This window comes from Antechinus flavipes, chromosome 6 (assembly GCF_016432865.1).
Source record: "Antechinus flavipes isolate AdamAnt ecotype Samford, QLD, Australia chromosome 6, AdamAnt_v2, whole genome shotgun sequence".
Taxonomy (NCBI): Eukaryota; Metazoa; Chordata; class Mammalia; order Dasyuromorphia; family Dasyuridae; genus Antechinus; species Antechinus flavipes.
Window position 1 is genome coordinate 199,081,230 of NC_067403.1, and position 18,129 is coordinate 199,099,358.

The following is an 18,129-nucleotide window of genomic DNA, read 5'->3' on the forward strand; positions in this document are numbered from 1 at the left end:
GAAATAATCTCAGAAAGGGTCACACAAGCAGAGAGGAGAGGAGACTGAAGTTGGGAAGTCGCAGCCGGGTTCAAATCTTGCCTCTGATGCTTCTTATCTGGGTAGCAAGTCACAATCTCTCTATGGAAGCCCCTGTTTCCTCATCAATAAAAGGGGGATCATAATAGCAACAGCTCTCTCTGAAGCTCGTGTACGAAAGCATTTTTACAACATACATGTATAAACATGCGCACAGGTGGTTATATTTCTCACACCAGGGTAATGTCTGTAATCCTGCTCATAGTCATCTCTTGACCAGCCATCTCTCATAGAGAATTCATTATTGATTAGTTATTGATTGATCATCTGACACATGAGAAAGTGAAACCTACCGAACTCCAGCGTCTGGACCAGAGAGATACAAGCAGAGTCAGGGTTAGACCTGCAGTCTTGGACGCCCAAGTCCGGCCCGTTCGTACTGCCTCACCCTGCTGTGTACCTACACTCCCAGCCCAGGCTGCCTGGTCACAGGGACACAGCCAGAGCCAGCAGCTCCACGCCAGGACACTGCCCGGCCCGGTCTGAAAGCCGGGGAGCCGATGCTGGACGCAGGAAGAGGAATGCCATTCACACTGCACGGGAAGGACGACGTGTTTACGTCTTTAGGAAATATCCCTCTTAATTAGCCTGACATTCAAGGCCTGCCAATATGGGACTTCTCTCTATCTTTCTTTCCTCCGGGTCCTTTCCAGACACCCTGGAACACTGGCTCATCTGATTTCAACCAGCCCTCTCCCAGCTCTGCACTCACACAGAGGGAAAGTGGCTCTCCCCTGCTCTAATTCCCTGATAACGGAAGTTTTCCCTATAAAAACCATAAGAAACTGTAGAAGTGCTCTCCGCACCTCACTCTGACCCAGAGCAGAAGAAAGGACCGAGGCTTTCAGGACGGCAGGACCCTCAGTGAGTCTCATGCGACTGGCTTGGCAGCTGACTCACAAATCCTCCCAAAGAGACGTCTCCTTCTTATGTGCCCCAATTTCCCTCTCAGGGAATTAAAGCCAAGAAAACTGAAGGTTTCCCACCTTGAAAAGGATAGAGCCAATGGGATACTGTATTATTGCCTTCACATTCAGCAACGGCTCCAATGTTGGTGAAAGGTACTAATCAGTGGGGTCTAGTTGACCTTCTAACATTAATTTGTGGCTGTATAACTGGCCAGCACAGCTAGGTGGTATATACAGAGAGCCCTGGGCCCGGAGCCAGAAAAACCTGAATTCAAATCCAGAATCAGACATTCTAGTTGTGTGACTCTGGGCAAGTCCTTCGTGCCTCGGTTTCCTTCTCTGTAAAATGCGCTGGAGCAGGAAATGGCCAACCCCTCCTATACCTTCACCAAGAAAACCCCAAAAGGGGTCACAGAGAATCAGACATGATTGAACAACAACAAACTTCGGCCAAGTCATTTCCCCAAGCGGGGTTTCGTCCCGGCCTCGGGTGATTCTTCTGAAAAAATGAGCGCCTTGGCTTGGGTGATCTCCGAGACCCCTTCCGGCTCTAGAACTGATGGTTTCATGATCCTCTCAATCACTTCCTTTTTTATGAATCTAAGTTTTCTGCTCTAGAAAATGAAAGGGTTGACTAAGCGATCACTAATAACAGTAGGAACTGTTCGCGTTTCTATGGCGGTTTACAGAGGACATTCCTTACAACCGCCCTGTAAAGCAGGGAGTACTGGGGTTATTATCCCCATTTTATAGGAGGAAACCAGAATTCAGGGAGGTTGAGTCAGCAGAGTCACAGAGGGGGCAAGTGCCGGGGCTGGGATTCAAACCTAAACATCCTGAGCTCCCTATTCCTTCCTCTCATCTCGCTGAACCACCCTTCCCCAGCCAGCCAGAAACTGCTCTCCCTATCTCGAGACGCTGGGCCACGGGCCGACAAGTTCACTGGAACACACTAATGCGAACCACATTGTCCCACTGTACGGCCTCTGGTTTTTTTCCACCCACAACACGAAGCCCTCGGAATCGGCAGCGGGAGCCTCTGCGAGAGCAAACAGATGTTTGCTGGTGGCTGCCGCTCCGAGCGCCTTGTGCAGATCATAAAAGGGGAGAAGAGGGATGATCCTTCTCGTGTAAAACGCTCCCCCATGCGCCTCGCATCAAATGGCGCTGACGGCGGAACAAGCTGTGAAAAACCGAAAACATAAAAAACCGCTCCCTCGGCCTGGCTGGGAACAGGAGCCGGAGAGGTCCCGGCGGAAGGAAGGGGAGCCGGGAGGGAGAGCTCTGGAGGCATCTCGTCTGGCCCAGCCTCCCTAGGCAGGCAGGGAGGGCAGGGAAGGGGCTGGCCCAAGGTCACACAGCCAGCTGGAGTCTGCGCGGGGAGGGAAGCCAGCTTTCCTGCCTCGCCACCCAGGGCTGCTGCCACGGGCAGGGGAGCTTCCGTGTCGGAACTGAGGAGTCTGAGGAGAGCAGGAGCATCAGGTGTCCAGAAGGGCTGCGTAGGTCAGCTGAGGAGGAGGCTGGCGTTCTGCCGCTGGCCTTTAGAGGCTCTCGGCCCTGACACATGAGGGGAGAAGGCTGGATCTCTCCGCTTCCTCGTGTATAAAATAAATGGAGCGAATGATTTCTAACTTCCCTGCTGAGCTCGAGCTTCGATGGCCCTAAGATGCTAGGAATCCTGAGGGGACACCCCATGGGCCTCGTGATCTGGAGATCCAGAGACAAGAAAGCCAGATAAGGGAGACACAAAACCTTCCCTGGCTTCCAATCGGTTGTTGAGTAAACTGGCATTCAGTGCCCTTCACAGTGTGGCACCATCCTGCCTTTCAGGCTTATCTGAAATTACTCCCCACCAGAACTCTGTGCTCTGGCTGCTCTGAGCACACTATCATCCACCACAAAATGTCACAAATTTCCCCCCCCATTCTCCTTCAAATGCCTACCCTCCCTTCCAGGTACAGTTAAAACTTCCCTAATCCCCTCCCAAGAAGTGACTGGCCTTGCCTCCACCGTCTCAGCCTGTTTCTCCACAATATAATGCTTTGTGTGCATTCTCTATCCCCCTCCCCGTTACCGCTCTGCAGCCCTCAATACTGGCCGTTCCTTGACACTGAGAACCGTCTCAACCACCTACAGCACCAATGGATGCAAGTTCTGGGCTCCCTGGGGAGGAGCTGCCTCCTTGGAGCTGTCCAACTTTGTAGGGTGGGGGAAGGTGGTAAACTCCCTGTTGCTGAAAATGGTCAAGGAAAGGCTGACTGGACCATCTAGCCAGGTAAAGCAGTGGCTAGAGCGACGGATGGATCTAGAGTCAGGAAAATCTCAATTCAAACCTAGTCTCAGGTACTTGTTCTGTCTCAGTTTCCCCATCTGTACAATGGGGCTACCTCCCAGAGTTGTTGGGAAGATCAATGAGGTAACATGTAAAGTACTTCACAAACCCTACAGAATTAGATTATTAGTTATTACTAGTCTTGCTCTGGGAGGAGTCTGGGGCAGATTACCTCAGAGGTTTGGACTGAGTTCTCCTGACTCCATAGAATAATAAAATATTAGCACTGGAAGAGACCACACTCGTCTCCCTCCCTCATTGCAGAGATGAGGAAGCAGCGTGGGAGGGAAGTGACTTCCCAAGTGCTTCCCTGGGAGAACGGCTCCTCCCGGCTGCCATGTTGGTCCTCTCCATCACTTTTCCTCCACCACCTTGTACTACAGCTCAGGCTGCGGCGCCCCGTTTCCCGCTCTGGCCAGCACTGCCCGCCTCTCCTCCGGGCCCGGCCGCACTCACCCATCACGATGAGCGTGTAGTTGACACTCAGGCTGCCGAAGCCATTGGTGGCCTTGCACACGTAGGTTCCAGCATCCCCTCGTTCCACTTCCTTGATTTTCAAGCCCTGGGGGAGCACCCGAAAGCGGGCCCAGCCACTGTGGATGGTGCGCCCGTCCTTAGTCCACATGGTGAGAGGGGGCGGGTCCCCTTCCACAGGGCACAGGAGTTTGATGGTCCTCCCCAGCCTCGCCGACTGCCTGGGGGCCACCCGGTCGGAGATCCTCGGAGGGCCTGCAGGGAAAGAGGGGAGAGAACTGAGCGCGGCAGTCTGATGATTCACCCCTCTGCCCCTCACACCAGCCCGGCCTGGGAGCTGGAAGCCTCCGGTGGATTCCCTACCTTGGGCACTACTACTGGTACAACCACAGAAAAGTGGACTCACCTCCTGAGCCCCAAAGAATCACAGAACCAAGAGATTATTAAAGCCCATTCCTTCATTTTACCGAGGAACCGAGGCCCAGGAAAAAGAAGGGGTTTCCCCAAAATCACAGGGATAATAAGTAGCAAAGCCAAGATTCCAAACGAGATCTCCAGATTCCGAGCTCGACGCTTCCCCACTACCCCACAGCAGCTCCTGAGCCTTTAACGGGAATCCACAGTGTGCCCCAAGAACAATACAGGCAATCACCCCGACACCCAAAAGTAACAGGGACTTTGCAAGAGACCTCTCCCCAATATGAAGACTGCCGCGACTCTGCTCCCAACAGAGAAGTGACAGACTCAGCTACAGAAAGAGATATAAATATCCAAACCAGACCAACGTGAGAATTCACTTCACTGTACATGTTAGTTGTAAGAAGTTTTTAAATCCTTTTTTCCAATCCATCATTCAATCAACACATATTTTTAAGAACCTATTATATGCTAAGATCTGGGAGGAGAAAAGAAGGGAAAGTATGAGCCAAAGCAAAGAAAGAAAGGAGGATGAAAGGTTTTTTACAAATCAACAGGAAAGTGAGGCTAGAAGGAGCCACAGACAAACAAGATAGCTTAGAAAGTAACACGGGGAAATTATTATAAATCCAGAAAGACTAACAAAGAGTCCTAATAGTGACGATCTCCCATATAATCTACTTTCTTCTCCCTTTTATTTTACATAAATACTTTAATTCAGAATAAAAATTAAAAAGGAAAGAAAAAAAGTTCATTTTGCTCTGTCCAGCACTGTGGTTTCTCTTTTGGCTCAGGCTGATCCCCTACACACACACACACACACACACACACACACACACACACACATCACTTACTCACACCCACGTCCAAGCCTCAGGGGAAGCCTGTTCCCTCCTAGCTCCTCCATGATTGCTCCTCAGATACCCTGAAGCCCAAATGAATAACAGGACAGGCCCTTAAAAACAAGGAGTCCTAATTCTTTCATGCGTTTCTAGGTACAGCAATTCTAAAGGTCAGTCTGTGGTCATCCCGGGGGTGGGAGAACAGCAGAGTGCAAATAGAGCAGTTGTTGGGGATGAAGAATTTGCAACAAAGCACATTTCTTCACCAAACACCCCAGGGATCGTCCTCCCGTGTGCTGATCCCTTCCTTGCCGGCCTACCCTCCCTTTCCCTCCATCCCTACCCCAGGGACACCCAGATATATCTCAGGTGAAATCACCTTGGATTCTGGACAGAGGGTTAGTGAGAGATAAACTTCCTTACAGGCGCCCCACCCTAGCTAGCTGAGGCGGGGGCCTGCCAGGGCCCAGAGCAGGAAGGAGCCAACCTCTCCTCCTGTTTTAATCTCCCTGGGTGTGGGCTCAAAAGGACCCAAACGTTTTTAAAGGACAGGGTAGGTACGGGTCTGTTGTCCTAGACTGAAAGTAAGGACACTAATTGGTTCTGATATTTGCTAAAGTCACTGTCTTTTTCTACATCTCAATTTTATATATATATGTATATGCATATGTATATACACACACACATAAATATAATCATATGTATATATGGTTATATAGTAGCTGTGTGTGAAGAGAGGAAGGGAGGGAGAAAGAGAGAGACAGAAAGAGAGAAGGAGAGACAGAGAAGGAGAGAAAGATGGAGAGAAAATAGAAGAGATACACATATATTGGACTTCAGTTACATAAATATTTTATATATTGTATATATATATACATATATATGATTTTATATAGTTGTATAGTATTATGTGTATAGATATATACTAGACCTCAGAAATAATAAGATTAAAAAATATTTTTTAAAGATTTGATTTCACTAAATATCATCCAATTACATTTAAAAAAACTTTAACATTGTTTTTAAAATTCTGAGTTCCAAATTTTCTCGCTCCCCCTAATAACTTGATGGTGACGGTAACAGAAACAGCAACTTTAATGAAGGTTTAACCAGGGGTCCTCAAACTACGGCCCCGGGCCAGATGGGCAGCTGAGGATGTTTATCCCCCTCACCCAGGGTTATGAAGTTTCTTTATTTAAAGGCCCACCAAACAAAGTTTTTGTTTTTACTATAGTCCGGCCCTCCAACAGTCTGAGGGACAGTGAACTGGCCCCCTATTTAAAAAGTTTGAGGACCCCTGGTTTAAGCAGTCAGATGGCATGGTAGACAGAGCACCTGAATTCAAATCCAACCTCACTCTTTTCTGACTCTGAGTAAGTCATTTAATCCTGTTTACCTCAGTTTTCTCATCTGTAAAATGAGCTGGCAAAGGAGCTGTTCCAGCTCTAGAACAGAAAGTCAGATTGTAAGTAATCTCTGCAATACCCAGATATCCCTAGGAGCAAGTGATGTTATCTTTACTGGAATGTAAGCTCCCTGAGGGCAGGACTTGCGCTTTAATTCCTTTTGTAGCCTTAGCATTTGGCACAGCACCCATGTCATGGCAAGATTTTAAAAATGTTTAGTCTGTCTAACTATCATTCAGAAGAATGAGGAACAAAGTTCCTGTTACATAATCTCAATGTTTTATATTGGATACTATTTTCCCAATAACTGTCATCATAAAACCTGAGCTGTGTGTCTTGGACTTAGCTTTGATTCTTCCTTGTTCCTTGCCTTCTACAACCAATCATCGGGGTCTCGTCCCTTTGTGGCTACACCTCTCAAACTAATTCCTCTTTCTCTTCCCTCCCCTGGCACAGCACCTTTATCATCACCTGACTGGACAGTGGCTTCCCAACAGGTTTTTCTGCCTCTAGTGTTGTTGTCCTTCACTAGTCCTGATAGAATAATCTTCCTCAGGCAAGTTGTACATAATAGAGAACAATCCTAGTTTTCGGATCTACTGCATATATGGACATTTCCATTTTGTTTGGAATTTGGAATAAAAATTTTAGAATTTAAAAAAAAAAAGGAAAGAAATCTTTCTTAAATTATAGATCTAATTGGGTCACTCCCCTCCTCAAGAATCTTCAATGATTCCCTATTGCTTCCCAAGAAAAGTTCAAAACCATCTACCTGGCATGTAAAGTTGTCCATAACTCAGTAGGGACACAAAAATGCACACACATTGTGTCTATGTGTCTGTCTCTGAGTATGGCTATTTCTTCGTGGTGTTCTATGTCTAAATGGGTATTTTCCTATGCCTTGTCCATAACTCTACATTCACGCTTCTGTCGATCAGCATCTTTCTCTGGATGCATGTGAGTGTCCACACTTCCCTTTGTGATGCATGTGAGTGACCACACTTCCCTTTGTGAAAACCCACTCTGGGGCACCTGGACGACAGCGGAGTGCTCCCCGCCGCTTTATCTGTTGAAATATTCCAGCTCACTTACACTCAGACAAATGTGCTGAGCTATTTGCATCTAAAGGGAAGACACAGAGCCTGGACTCGGGCGGCCCTGCCTGGGAAGGGGCAGCCCCACACCTGTCTTCCCCAAACAGCTGGGTCAGTATCCGTTCCCATCAGCGATCCCAGTGGCGGCAGCTCTTGGGAGGGGTGGAGAGAGATCCTTCTTCCATTCTCCTTCTGCAAGGATTCCATCCATCCTTCCAACCCCCCATCCCCCAAATATCGTCCCTCCCCCACGCACAATACCCCTGGATGCCCGCCAACCAAGCCTTTCAGGAGGAGGGGAATGCTGGAGGGAGAGGAGGAGAAGGAAGGGATGGGCGTGAAAGATTCCCCTGGGGGGGGGAGGAGACATGATAAGACTGGGGCTCCCAGGCTCCCCTACTCCCTGGGAGCTCCTGGGAGAAGGGCATGAGGGTACAAGAACCAGGAGTTCTTGGGTCAGACTGGAAAGTTCATGCACTCCCCAAGCTCCGGCCCTGTATTAAAACTTGATTTACGGTCCTTCCGGAAACCCACTAGATACTCTCTGTTTTGATAGCAATTGGAGCCTTGGCTAGAGATTTAGCAACACCTCAGAGGGAAGGGAGGGTCAGTTCGCACTACACATTCCTGCCTTCCCATGGGTGAAGGCTTTTCAACAGGCAGCTGGAGGAGGGGGAAGAACCGCGGCCTGCCAGGCCGGAGACATCAGTTCTGATCTCAGCTCTGCCGCGGAGTCTCTGTGGCTCTTCAGCAAGAGATCTCTTGTGAAGTCTGTTTCCCAACCTCTAAAATGGGGGGAGCTGCCTGATGATTCCACTGAGGTCCCATCCAGCCCCGACTTCCTATATTCTAAGGCCTGACTCTAATGAGCCTGGGAAAAGGGACCACCGCTCTCCCAAGTCCAGCCCCTGGCCAAGAGGCACTCACCCCTACCAGAGAAATCATCAAAGGGAACCTTATTCACCTCCCCAAAAAAACCCCACTCCATATAATTACAAAGAAGAAATTCCAGGGCCTCTTGGATCGGAAAGCTATGTGTATACCCACACACTGTATTGTAAAGTTTATGAAGAAATTTTAAAGTTTTAAGAGTCCCAAGGGTTGTATATATTTTATTGTTTAATAGCAGACACGTCCGCATCCCATCAAGAGAAGGTTTCTTTGGGTAGGTCCACCCTGGCAGAACGGCAGCCTAGCTTCTCATCCGGTTCCTCGATAAAAATTAGTCTGTTAGAGCTGGGAGGGCCCCTAAGAACTCAGGAGATCGGAACTGGGAGTTCTGCAGCTAGAGAAAGGAGTTCAGTCTTCCCATTTTACAGATAAGGAAACTGAGGTCCAGGGAAAGAACTCATCTAAAGTCACTCAGGTAACACTATTACCTGAGTAATAGTGTTAGTGGTCTGCAAAGAAAGGGGATGGGTAATGTTTAAATCACATTTACAGATAAATTGAAAAGCAGTTTATCTATGTTATTTGATCATCTGAACCTCACAATAATCGTAGGAGGGAGATGCTATAATTAACCGTATTTTACAGATGAGTAAATTGAGAAGTGACTCATTCAAGGTCACACAATGAGTCAGCATTTGAGGCAGGATCTGAATTCGACTTCCTTACTCCAAGAACGCTGTTTTTTTTTTTTAATTAAAACTTTTTATTTCCAAAATATATACATGTATAATTCTCAACATTCACCTTTACAAAACCTTGTGTTCTAATTTTTCCCTTCCCTAGACAGCAAGTAATCCAATATATGTTAAATATGTACAATTCTTCTATACATATTTCCACAATTATCTTGCTGCACAAGAAAAATCAGATCAAAAAGGGAAAAAATGAGAAAGAAAACAAAATGCAAGCAAACAACCAAAAAAAAAGTGAAAATGCTATGTTGTGATCCACACTCAGTTCCCACAGTCCTTTCTCTGGGTACGGATGCCTCTCTCCATCACAAGACCATTGGGACTGGCCTGAATCATCTTATTGTTGATGAGAGCCATAAGAATTCTGCTTTATTCACTAAACCTATCATCATTTCATCTCAGTAAGGGGAGAGATTTGGTGAGGTTTATTTAACAATCGGTCTTGCAATTTTACTGTTAGAGTTAAAAACCACTTGAAAGATCATGTAGTCCAACCTCTTCCTTTTATGGAGGGAGAATTAAAAATCCCTTGCCTAAGGTTAGGGAAGAAAGAACCAGAGAGCCTGTCTGAGATCAGGGAAGTACAATGGTCCCTCCTCCCAAAACTGAGGATAACAGATTTCTATTTCCTTCCATTCTAATCAACTGCTTATTAATAACTACGAGGTATCCAAGGCAATCCCAATAACTTTGGATAGAAAACACCATCTGTATGCAGAAAAGGAACAGCAGAGATTGAATGTAAATCAACACATACTATGTTCACTTTTTTTGTTTTTTTTTCCTCTCCCATGATTTTTCCTTTTTGTTTTGATTTTTCTCTTCCAACATGATTCAAAAAGAAATGTGTATTTAAAAGTTAATATACATACCTAACCAGAAAAAATAAAACAATAAAGAAAAGAAAGAAGTGGTAGTTAGAGCCTCTCCATGGATATTAAACATCTCAGTGTTGCAATTAACTTTCTATGTAATAGCACAAAAAGTCCTCTCTTTTTTCTGGGCCCCAGCTTTCCTATTGATAAAATAAGAGGCTGAACCTAAGTTCAAATGCTACCTCCAAAGTTTGCTAAATGATCTTAAGAAAGTCATTTAATGTCTCTGGGTCTGAGTTCCCTCATCACTAAAATGGGAATAATAACAGCATCTGCCTGCCAGAATGGTTGCGAAAATCATACGAGAACGGACAGGGCTTCTGGAGTGGCTTCCAGTTCTTTATCTAGGGTTCATGGATGCAAAGAAAGACTCCTCCTCTTCCCTCCCCAAACTAGGTGTCTTTCATCATCAGTCTCTGTAAATTCCCTTGTATTAAAAGCTCAAGACTTATTTCAGAAAAGCCTGGAGAGAGTTTTATTAACTGATGCTAAGTAAGGTGAGTAGAACCAAGAGAACATTGTACACAGCAACAACAAAATTATATAATGATCAGTTCTGATGGACGTGGAATTCAAGGCAATTCCAAAAGACTTGAGATAAAAATGTCATCCACATCCATAAAGAGAACTATGGAGACAGAATGTGGATCAAAGCACCTGTTTGTTGTTGTCACTATTATTTGTTTAGTTTCTGCTTTTGATCTTGCATAGCATGATGAACACAGAATTATGTTAAGAATTACACGTATATGTGGAAAAATAAAAAGGCTTTAATTAATTTAAAAAATTTTAGTAATATTTTATTTTTCCAAGTACATGCAAACATAGTTTTCAACATTCACCTTTGCAAAACCTTATGTTCCAATTTTTTCTCCCTCCATTCCTCTCATCCCTTCTCCCCGAGACAGCAAGAAATAGGTTAAACATGTGCAGTTCTTCTAAACATATTTCCATATTTGTTACATAAATGACATTTACACATCATGTAAAAAAATCAAAGGTGGAAAAAAACAAGAGAAATTTAAAAAACAATCAAATAAATAAAAATAAAAAGTGAAAATACTATGCTTTGATCCACATTCAGTCTCCTCTCACTCTGAATGCAGATGGCTTTTTCCAGCACAAGTCTATTAGAATTAAAACTCAGTTTAACATCTTTAGGAAGACTTTTCACAGCCACCCAAAGAGTGGCCTCTGGATTTTTAAATCAGGAAAAGGGAATGAACTGCTATCATCTCTAGGCACCCAGTCCTACAAGGGACCTCTACCCCTACCTCTCTCCATCCTATATGGGGAGTTCCCTTCAATGATTCCCAACATGACTAGGGAGACCGGATTCATGAAAAAGAACTCAAGACTTTTCTCCAACACATATCACGGTCTGTTTAGAGGTAGTGTGGTCTTCCTTAGGTAAGAAGAAAGAGAGTGGACAGCTTTCATCTAAAGTTTCCATCTTCCCTAATACCAGCCCTGCCCCAGCCCATCCCTAGACAATCGAGAAGTGATCTTTGCCTCCTGTGCTAGTGTCTATCACAGTCCTCTCTGGCCCTAACCTAGAAGCTCCCTGAGGGCAGATACCACAAGATCAGGTACTTTTCTGTCCATGTTGCAATGCCCACGTACAGTTCTGCACATTATAGTCACTAATTTAGAGTTTTCAAAGATCTGGGAGGGAATCCACCTGTTCTCCACCCTTAGCCCAGGTGATGGAGGAAGACAGGGCAGGTTCTTGCACTTGAACCCCATCTGCTGAGCTCTAGGCCAGTGCTCATTGATGGATTTGAAAGGACTGAATGAAGAAACAGGGCAGGGTCCACCCAACCTCCTCCTTTCCTTCCCACAACTCCTGGTCCTCAGAGTATAAGCACAAGTGTGCAAACACAGATTCTCTCCCGTCACCCCTCCACCCCAGTGGCCCACAAAGCCGTGTGTAACCCACTTTTGGCACACCCTGGTTTAATAAATAATTAGCCACTTCCCTCAGAGACAGACACTGCCTGCCAGGCTCCCCGACAGGAAATTCTAAGTGTCATTGTTTATGTCTGCAGGGAAAGAGAGAAACCACCACAGTGAAAGCTCCCTGGGAGCCAGGCCCTGGACCCGCCTGGGTGATATTTGTAAATAACTGACTTACTGCAGCGTGGGCCCACAATGGAGGCTTTCTTCACATGACGTGATCACGGGAGGGCTTTGGAACTGTTAGGGGTTTGATAAACATGGAAACTATCGTTCCTCCCAGGACCCATCTGCAGAGTATCGCGCAGAAAGGTCCATCTGTTCCAACGCTCTCACTCGACAGATAGGGAAACTGAGGTCCAGAAAGGGAAAGAAATTTGTCCCACATCACACAGCTTTAGTCATGGGTCTTCCCCCATAGTAGACACACTGTGACAGACAAAGCCTGGAAACATACAGAAGAATTAAATGATCATCTTATCTCTCCAAGGAACCTTGAAAGCATCTAATCCATGAGATAAGGAACTCAGGTTCAGAGAAGGGAAATGACTTGCTCAAAACTATACAGGTGAACAAGTATTAAAGGTGAGATTTTCTAATGGAAGAATATAAAAGAGGCTTTCTCCCCTTTTCTTTGAGTCAGGAACACATGGTAGGATGAGTAAGAGACAAGAGGAATGGATTTACAATCAAAGGACTCTTCTTTCCTTCCTTTTTCCTTCTTTTCTTACTTTCTTCCTTCTGTCCTTCCTTTCTCTATTTTCAATTATAAGATTAGGTTCACAGAATGAAGGCCAAATAGTATTACAGATGAATGAGCAGGACCTTAACCAAAATAAAATAATTGATAAATCCTCTCTGGAGATCAGAATGAGAAGGCAAAGAGATATACGAGATTTTCTAGGGAAGAAAGGTGTGACCTGTTCAAAGCCATAGAGCAAGGCATTTTAATTATTCATTGCCATTCAGAATAAACAAGTTTAGTAATCTATACAGGAAAAACAAAATGGATGAAGAATGCATATTGGCTATAAGATGATATGCAGTTGAGTAAACAATCAGTTCACCAAGTTAGCACGTCAGCCTTAGACAGACACAATAGATAGATGGATGGACGGAGAAAATAGAGGAATAGAGTAATCAAAATATCATTTGAATAATTATCATGGAATTAAACAATCTCAAATTGTTCTCCACTGCCTAAGCATCTTTTTAACCCTAATATTCTCCCAGAAATTCTATTTGGCTCCAAGCCATGGAGCAGCACAATCTGGAAATCATCAAAATTGTATGAGACCCAAAGGACAATGGAAAGACACATGGTAGAGATAAGCAGACTACAACATGTTAACAAAAATGATTTGGACTCGAAAAGTGACACAAAAGATTTAATAAAGGACAGATTATGACTGGAAAATGAGATGGATCATTTGTACATCAAGATCTCAGGATAACAGATGGGCCTGGACTGCTGAGCACTAGGTTAATATGCATGAAATATTAGAAGACTTCTAGGAAGCCTTAAGAAAGGAAATGGCCAAGAATCACACAATATAAAATGGAGAAGGCTTCCAACCTTCAATGGTGAAAAGAAGATTCATCAACATAGAATTTTAAAAACTAAGCATTTAAGCAGTTATTATGAGCTTACTGAGGCACTGAGAAATAAACCCTGACCTCAAGAAGCTTATAATCTATAAGAGAAGATGACAGCTACATACAAAAGTAGACAAAAATAAGTGCAGAAAATACAAGGTCATTTTTAAGGGAAGCCCCTCTCCACCCTTCTGCGACAGCTGTGGAGAGCCAAAAAATGGTCTTCTATAGGAAGTGCCATTTAAATTGCTTCAAACACAGATACATCCTTAGTGAGTGGGCTTCCTGTGGGAGGCAGCATTGGCCCCGGGGACCTGGGATGCAGGCTATGAACTGGCCCATTCGGTGCAACCAGAGCCTGGGGCCCAGCCCAGAGTTACCAGGAGCTCAGCCCAAGAGCTCTCACTTTGCCTCGGCTGAGGAGCCTAGGTGGATTAAGGTCTCGCCAGCCTAGCTGCCAATTCCTTACCCTTTCCTGAAACCAAACCCTAATCCCTCCTGAACAGAGAATCCGTCTGGAGGCTCACCTCTGACCAGCTTACCCTTCATCCCACTTAATAGGAGAGAAAACAGAACTAAAAATCAATTCTCCCCAGCTGAAGCCAGCTACTGTTCCCTCCGCCAACAACTGCTATCTAGCTGGACATCTCGTAGATGGCCAAACTCATCCATCTCGGGACTCCCTCCACCAATGAAAACCCCTACATCACTATGAGTCGATTACCCGTGAACTGTTCTTGTCAAAGAAGGAAAACGTGGAAAGCTCAGTTCCAGCAAGGACACTTTCTGAGTTTAGCTACTATGATGGTGTAGAAATTACTTGGAAATAGGGATTTAAATCCTAGACCTGATACTTAAGGCCGTATCATCATGGGTACGGAACTGAAAGGAACCTTGGTGGTCATCTGGTTGAGGCAGTACAATACCACAGAAAGATAAATGAGCTCAGTAAGTGGGGAAGTCTTCAGACCCTACTTCTGCCATCTGTGTCCATCACTTGTTTAACTGTGACATGTACAAATTTAGAGACATCTCCCTCCAAATGTTTGTATGGATTATTTGTGCCCGACTTGGGGCAGAGCCTTCTAAGCTTATATTGATCTGATCAGCCACAGCTGAGAGATGCTATAAAATGAGCCCAACAAAGTAACATTCTTTTGGTTCTCTTTGAGTATAAAAAACAACAACCAAGGTTATGTTTATCTGAATGTTTATCTTTAGACATTATATGTCTAAAGTCCCTTCCAGCTAGAGATCTTCACTTTGTGGGTAAGCGACGGAAGCTACAGAAGTGGAGTCCCTACCCAGGATCCTACAGATGAGTCAACAGCAGAGAAAGATTAAAACCCAGGGCTTCTAACACCAACTCTGCTGCTTGGTCTATGGGGCAAGTCTCCTTCCCCTTTGTCTCTGCATCTCAGTTTTCTCATCCATAAAACAGGAAAAATAATCCCTGCATGATCTGCCCCATAGGATGGTTTGCAGGGAAAGGTCAACACTCAAAAAGCCACAGGGATTTATAGCCAATAGTAGCACAGTTGGTCCCTCAACAGAATACAAAGTCCATCCTAGAGCCTCTTTGACTTGGGAAGATCTTTTGAAGGGTGTCTTCTCTCCCAGTATGATAGTCAAAAGCTCCAGATTATCTCTGAAAATCATCAGAAGAAGAGTTCAGTGGTGGCGGTGGGGGAGGAGTGAGAGAGACAGAGACAGAGACAGAGAGACAAAGAGAGAGAGAGAGACAGAGAGAGAAAGGAGGGAGAAAGAGAAGAAGAAAGAGAAAAAGAAAAAGAAGAAATACATCTATATATATTATATGTATGTATATATGTGTGTATAAATACATACACATATAGGGATTTTTTGACAAAGAGGACAAAAATTCCAGTGAATATTGGAGGGCAGTAGAATGATAGACACACTAACACACAAGTGAAGTTGTTATTGATCCAACCATTTTGGAAAACGATTTGGAATCATTTTGGCAATTTCATCCTAATATATATATATATACATATTTTAGTCATATACCCCGAAGAAATCAAAATTAGATGCAAACAAGCCTATGGACCAAATTTTTATAGCACCACTTTTTGTAATAACAAAGAACTAAAAGCAAGGTATCCAAGAACGGGGAATGGCTGGCTGGACAATTTGTGGCTTATTAACATAACGGAATATAATTTTACTGAAGGAAAGAAAGAATATGAAGAATTCTGAGGTCCTTGGAAAGACCTGTATTTTTAATATTCACAAAACAACGCGAAGGATAACAACATTACGAACACCAGAACTCTGATCCATGTGCCTATTCACAGATGGGAATGCTTCACCCCTCCTGGCAGAAAGAGGCTTAGAGATGTGTGTTATTGGCTGATCAAGGGCCCCCTCCATCTTCATCAGAAAAGTGGTGGCTAGAGGGTTGGGGTGAAGTATACGTTCTTGAAGAAGGCTGATTTATTGATTTGTTTTGCTTGATTGTACTTTGAGATGAGGAAAGGGTTCTGAGATGGGATGAGGGTCATTTATTGAGAAATGACTGTTAAAAAAAAATCCAAAACAAAATTGCATCATTTTTTTTCTTTCTTTCTTTGGTTTGGGGGGTGAGGCAAATGGGATTAAGTGACTTGCCCAGGCTCACACAGCTAGGAAGTATTAAGTGTTTGAGACCAGATTTGAACTCAGATCTCCCAGACCCCAGGACCAAAGCTCTAGCCACTGTGCCATCTAGCTATCCCACATCATTTTCCTTAATGACCTGTTTATTCATTTCAGAAGTAAGGTCCTAGTCAGTGCACATATACATCCTTCAGTACTAAAAAAGTCCAGGATAGACTCCAAACTGCTTAACATGACATTTAAAGCTTTCTACAGAAAGGCCCCAATTTTTCTTTTCCCCATTCTGTCCTCCTTTCCAAAGCCAAAAGGGTCGACCTCTTAGCTCTTCTCCCAACACAGGCCCCTTCATTCCTGCTTCAGGAGTTTTCCCTGGTCTTCCCCTTCGTTCCTCAAAGTCTTACCCAATCTTCATGACCCGGTTCTAGGGACCACCTCGCCATCCCAAATAGTGCTTTCTTCCAGTAATACTTTGGCCTACTAAACTCCAACCCATTCTTTCTCCCATGAAGCTTTCCTACATCCCTGCTGTCAGTAATAATTATTCCTCTCTCCTTCCTCAGTCTCCCCAGGCCTTTCCCTAGCACCCCTCTATGCCTCTCTGGTGCATTTATGTACATAAATACATTTATTACATAAATAAAGACCACATATTGTAGCTATATATAGGAAGCTTTCAACCCCTACTGACCTTTAAATTCTTTAAGAAACAGCCATCTCCTATGTAATGCTTACTGTTTCTGAAATAATTTCCACAAGTCTGGTTTCCATATTTATAGATACAGATAGCATAATTTATTGTTGAAATAGAAATGTTGGTAAATACTATGAAATGCTATTTAATTTGAACAAACTATGGATAATACAAGATTCATGTAAATATATAACAAGCTATTTTCCTCCATGCTACCCTGAACTAATAAAATGAATTGTACAAGAAAAAAAAAAAAAAAGAAAGAAAAGAAAGCCATCTCACACAGGTATTCCAGAAGTCTTAGGACAGCGCTAAGTTTTTTTTTGTTTTTTGTTTTTTTTTTTTTTTTTTTTTAATTTCTTTTTTTTATTTAATGATTACTTTATAATGACAACATTATTCCTTGCACTCGTTTCTTTTCCGATTTTTCCCCCCTCCCTCCCTCCACCCCCTCCCCTAGATGGCAAGCAGTCCTTTATATGTTGGATATGTTGCAGTATAAGATACAATATATGTTTGCAGAACTGAACAGTTCTCTTGTTGCACAGGGAGAATTGGATTCAGAAGGTAGAAATAACCCGGGAAGAAAAACTAAAATGCAGATAGTTCACATTCGTTTCCCAGTGTTCTTTCTTTGGGTGTAGCTGCTTCTGTCCGTCATTTATCAATTGAAACTCAGATCTCTTTGTCAAAGAAATCCACTTCCATCAGAATATGTCCTCATACAATATCGTTGTCGAAGTGTATAATGATCTCCTGGTTCTGCTCATTTCACTTAGCATCAGTTCATGTAAGTCTCGCCAGTCCTCTCTGTATTCATCCTACAGTGCTAAGTTTTAATAGCATTAAAATGTGCTAAAAGCTTTGGGGAAACCTGAATAAATGCTGTGTCTCCTCCAGCCGGAGTTACCTGTGGCCTGTGTTTCAGCACTCCATCTGCTTAACTTGTCTCACTCTCTATCGCCTCCTGGCATGTAAGTGCTGTGTCCCCCAGACTGTAAGCCTCCTGAGGGCAGATTCTCTCTATTATTTCCTATAAAACACCTGGAGCTCTTAACCTCTGACCCCTCTATATAGGGGGTCCTGAGGGCACAGGTGAGCAGCACAGGATGCAAAATCAGAGGCTCTCCATTTCAATCCTGACTGCTACTTCCTACCTGTGTGACATCAGAGAAAAATCTCCTCACCTCCCTAGGCC

General features: G+C 44.2%; 1 protein-coding gene across 2 annotated transcripts in view; it reads right to left on the reverse strand.

Annotated features, from left to right (window-relative positions):
* Window positions 1-18,129, reverse strand: part of FGFRL1 (fibroblast growth factor receptor like 1) — a 134,161-nt gene that overhangs the window by 54,421 nt on the left and 61,611 nt on the right. For both annotated transcript variants that reach the window (XM_051965966.1, XM_051965965.1), the window contains one exon: window positions 3,775-4,047. In XM_051965966.1, coding sequence (XP_051821926.1) covers window positions 3,775-4,047 — 273 coding nt within the window. The remainder of the gene's footprint in view (window positions 1-3,774; window positions 4,048-18,129) is intronic.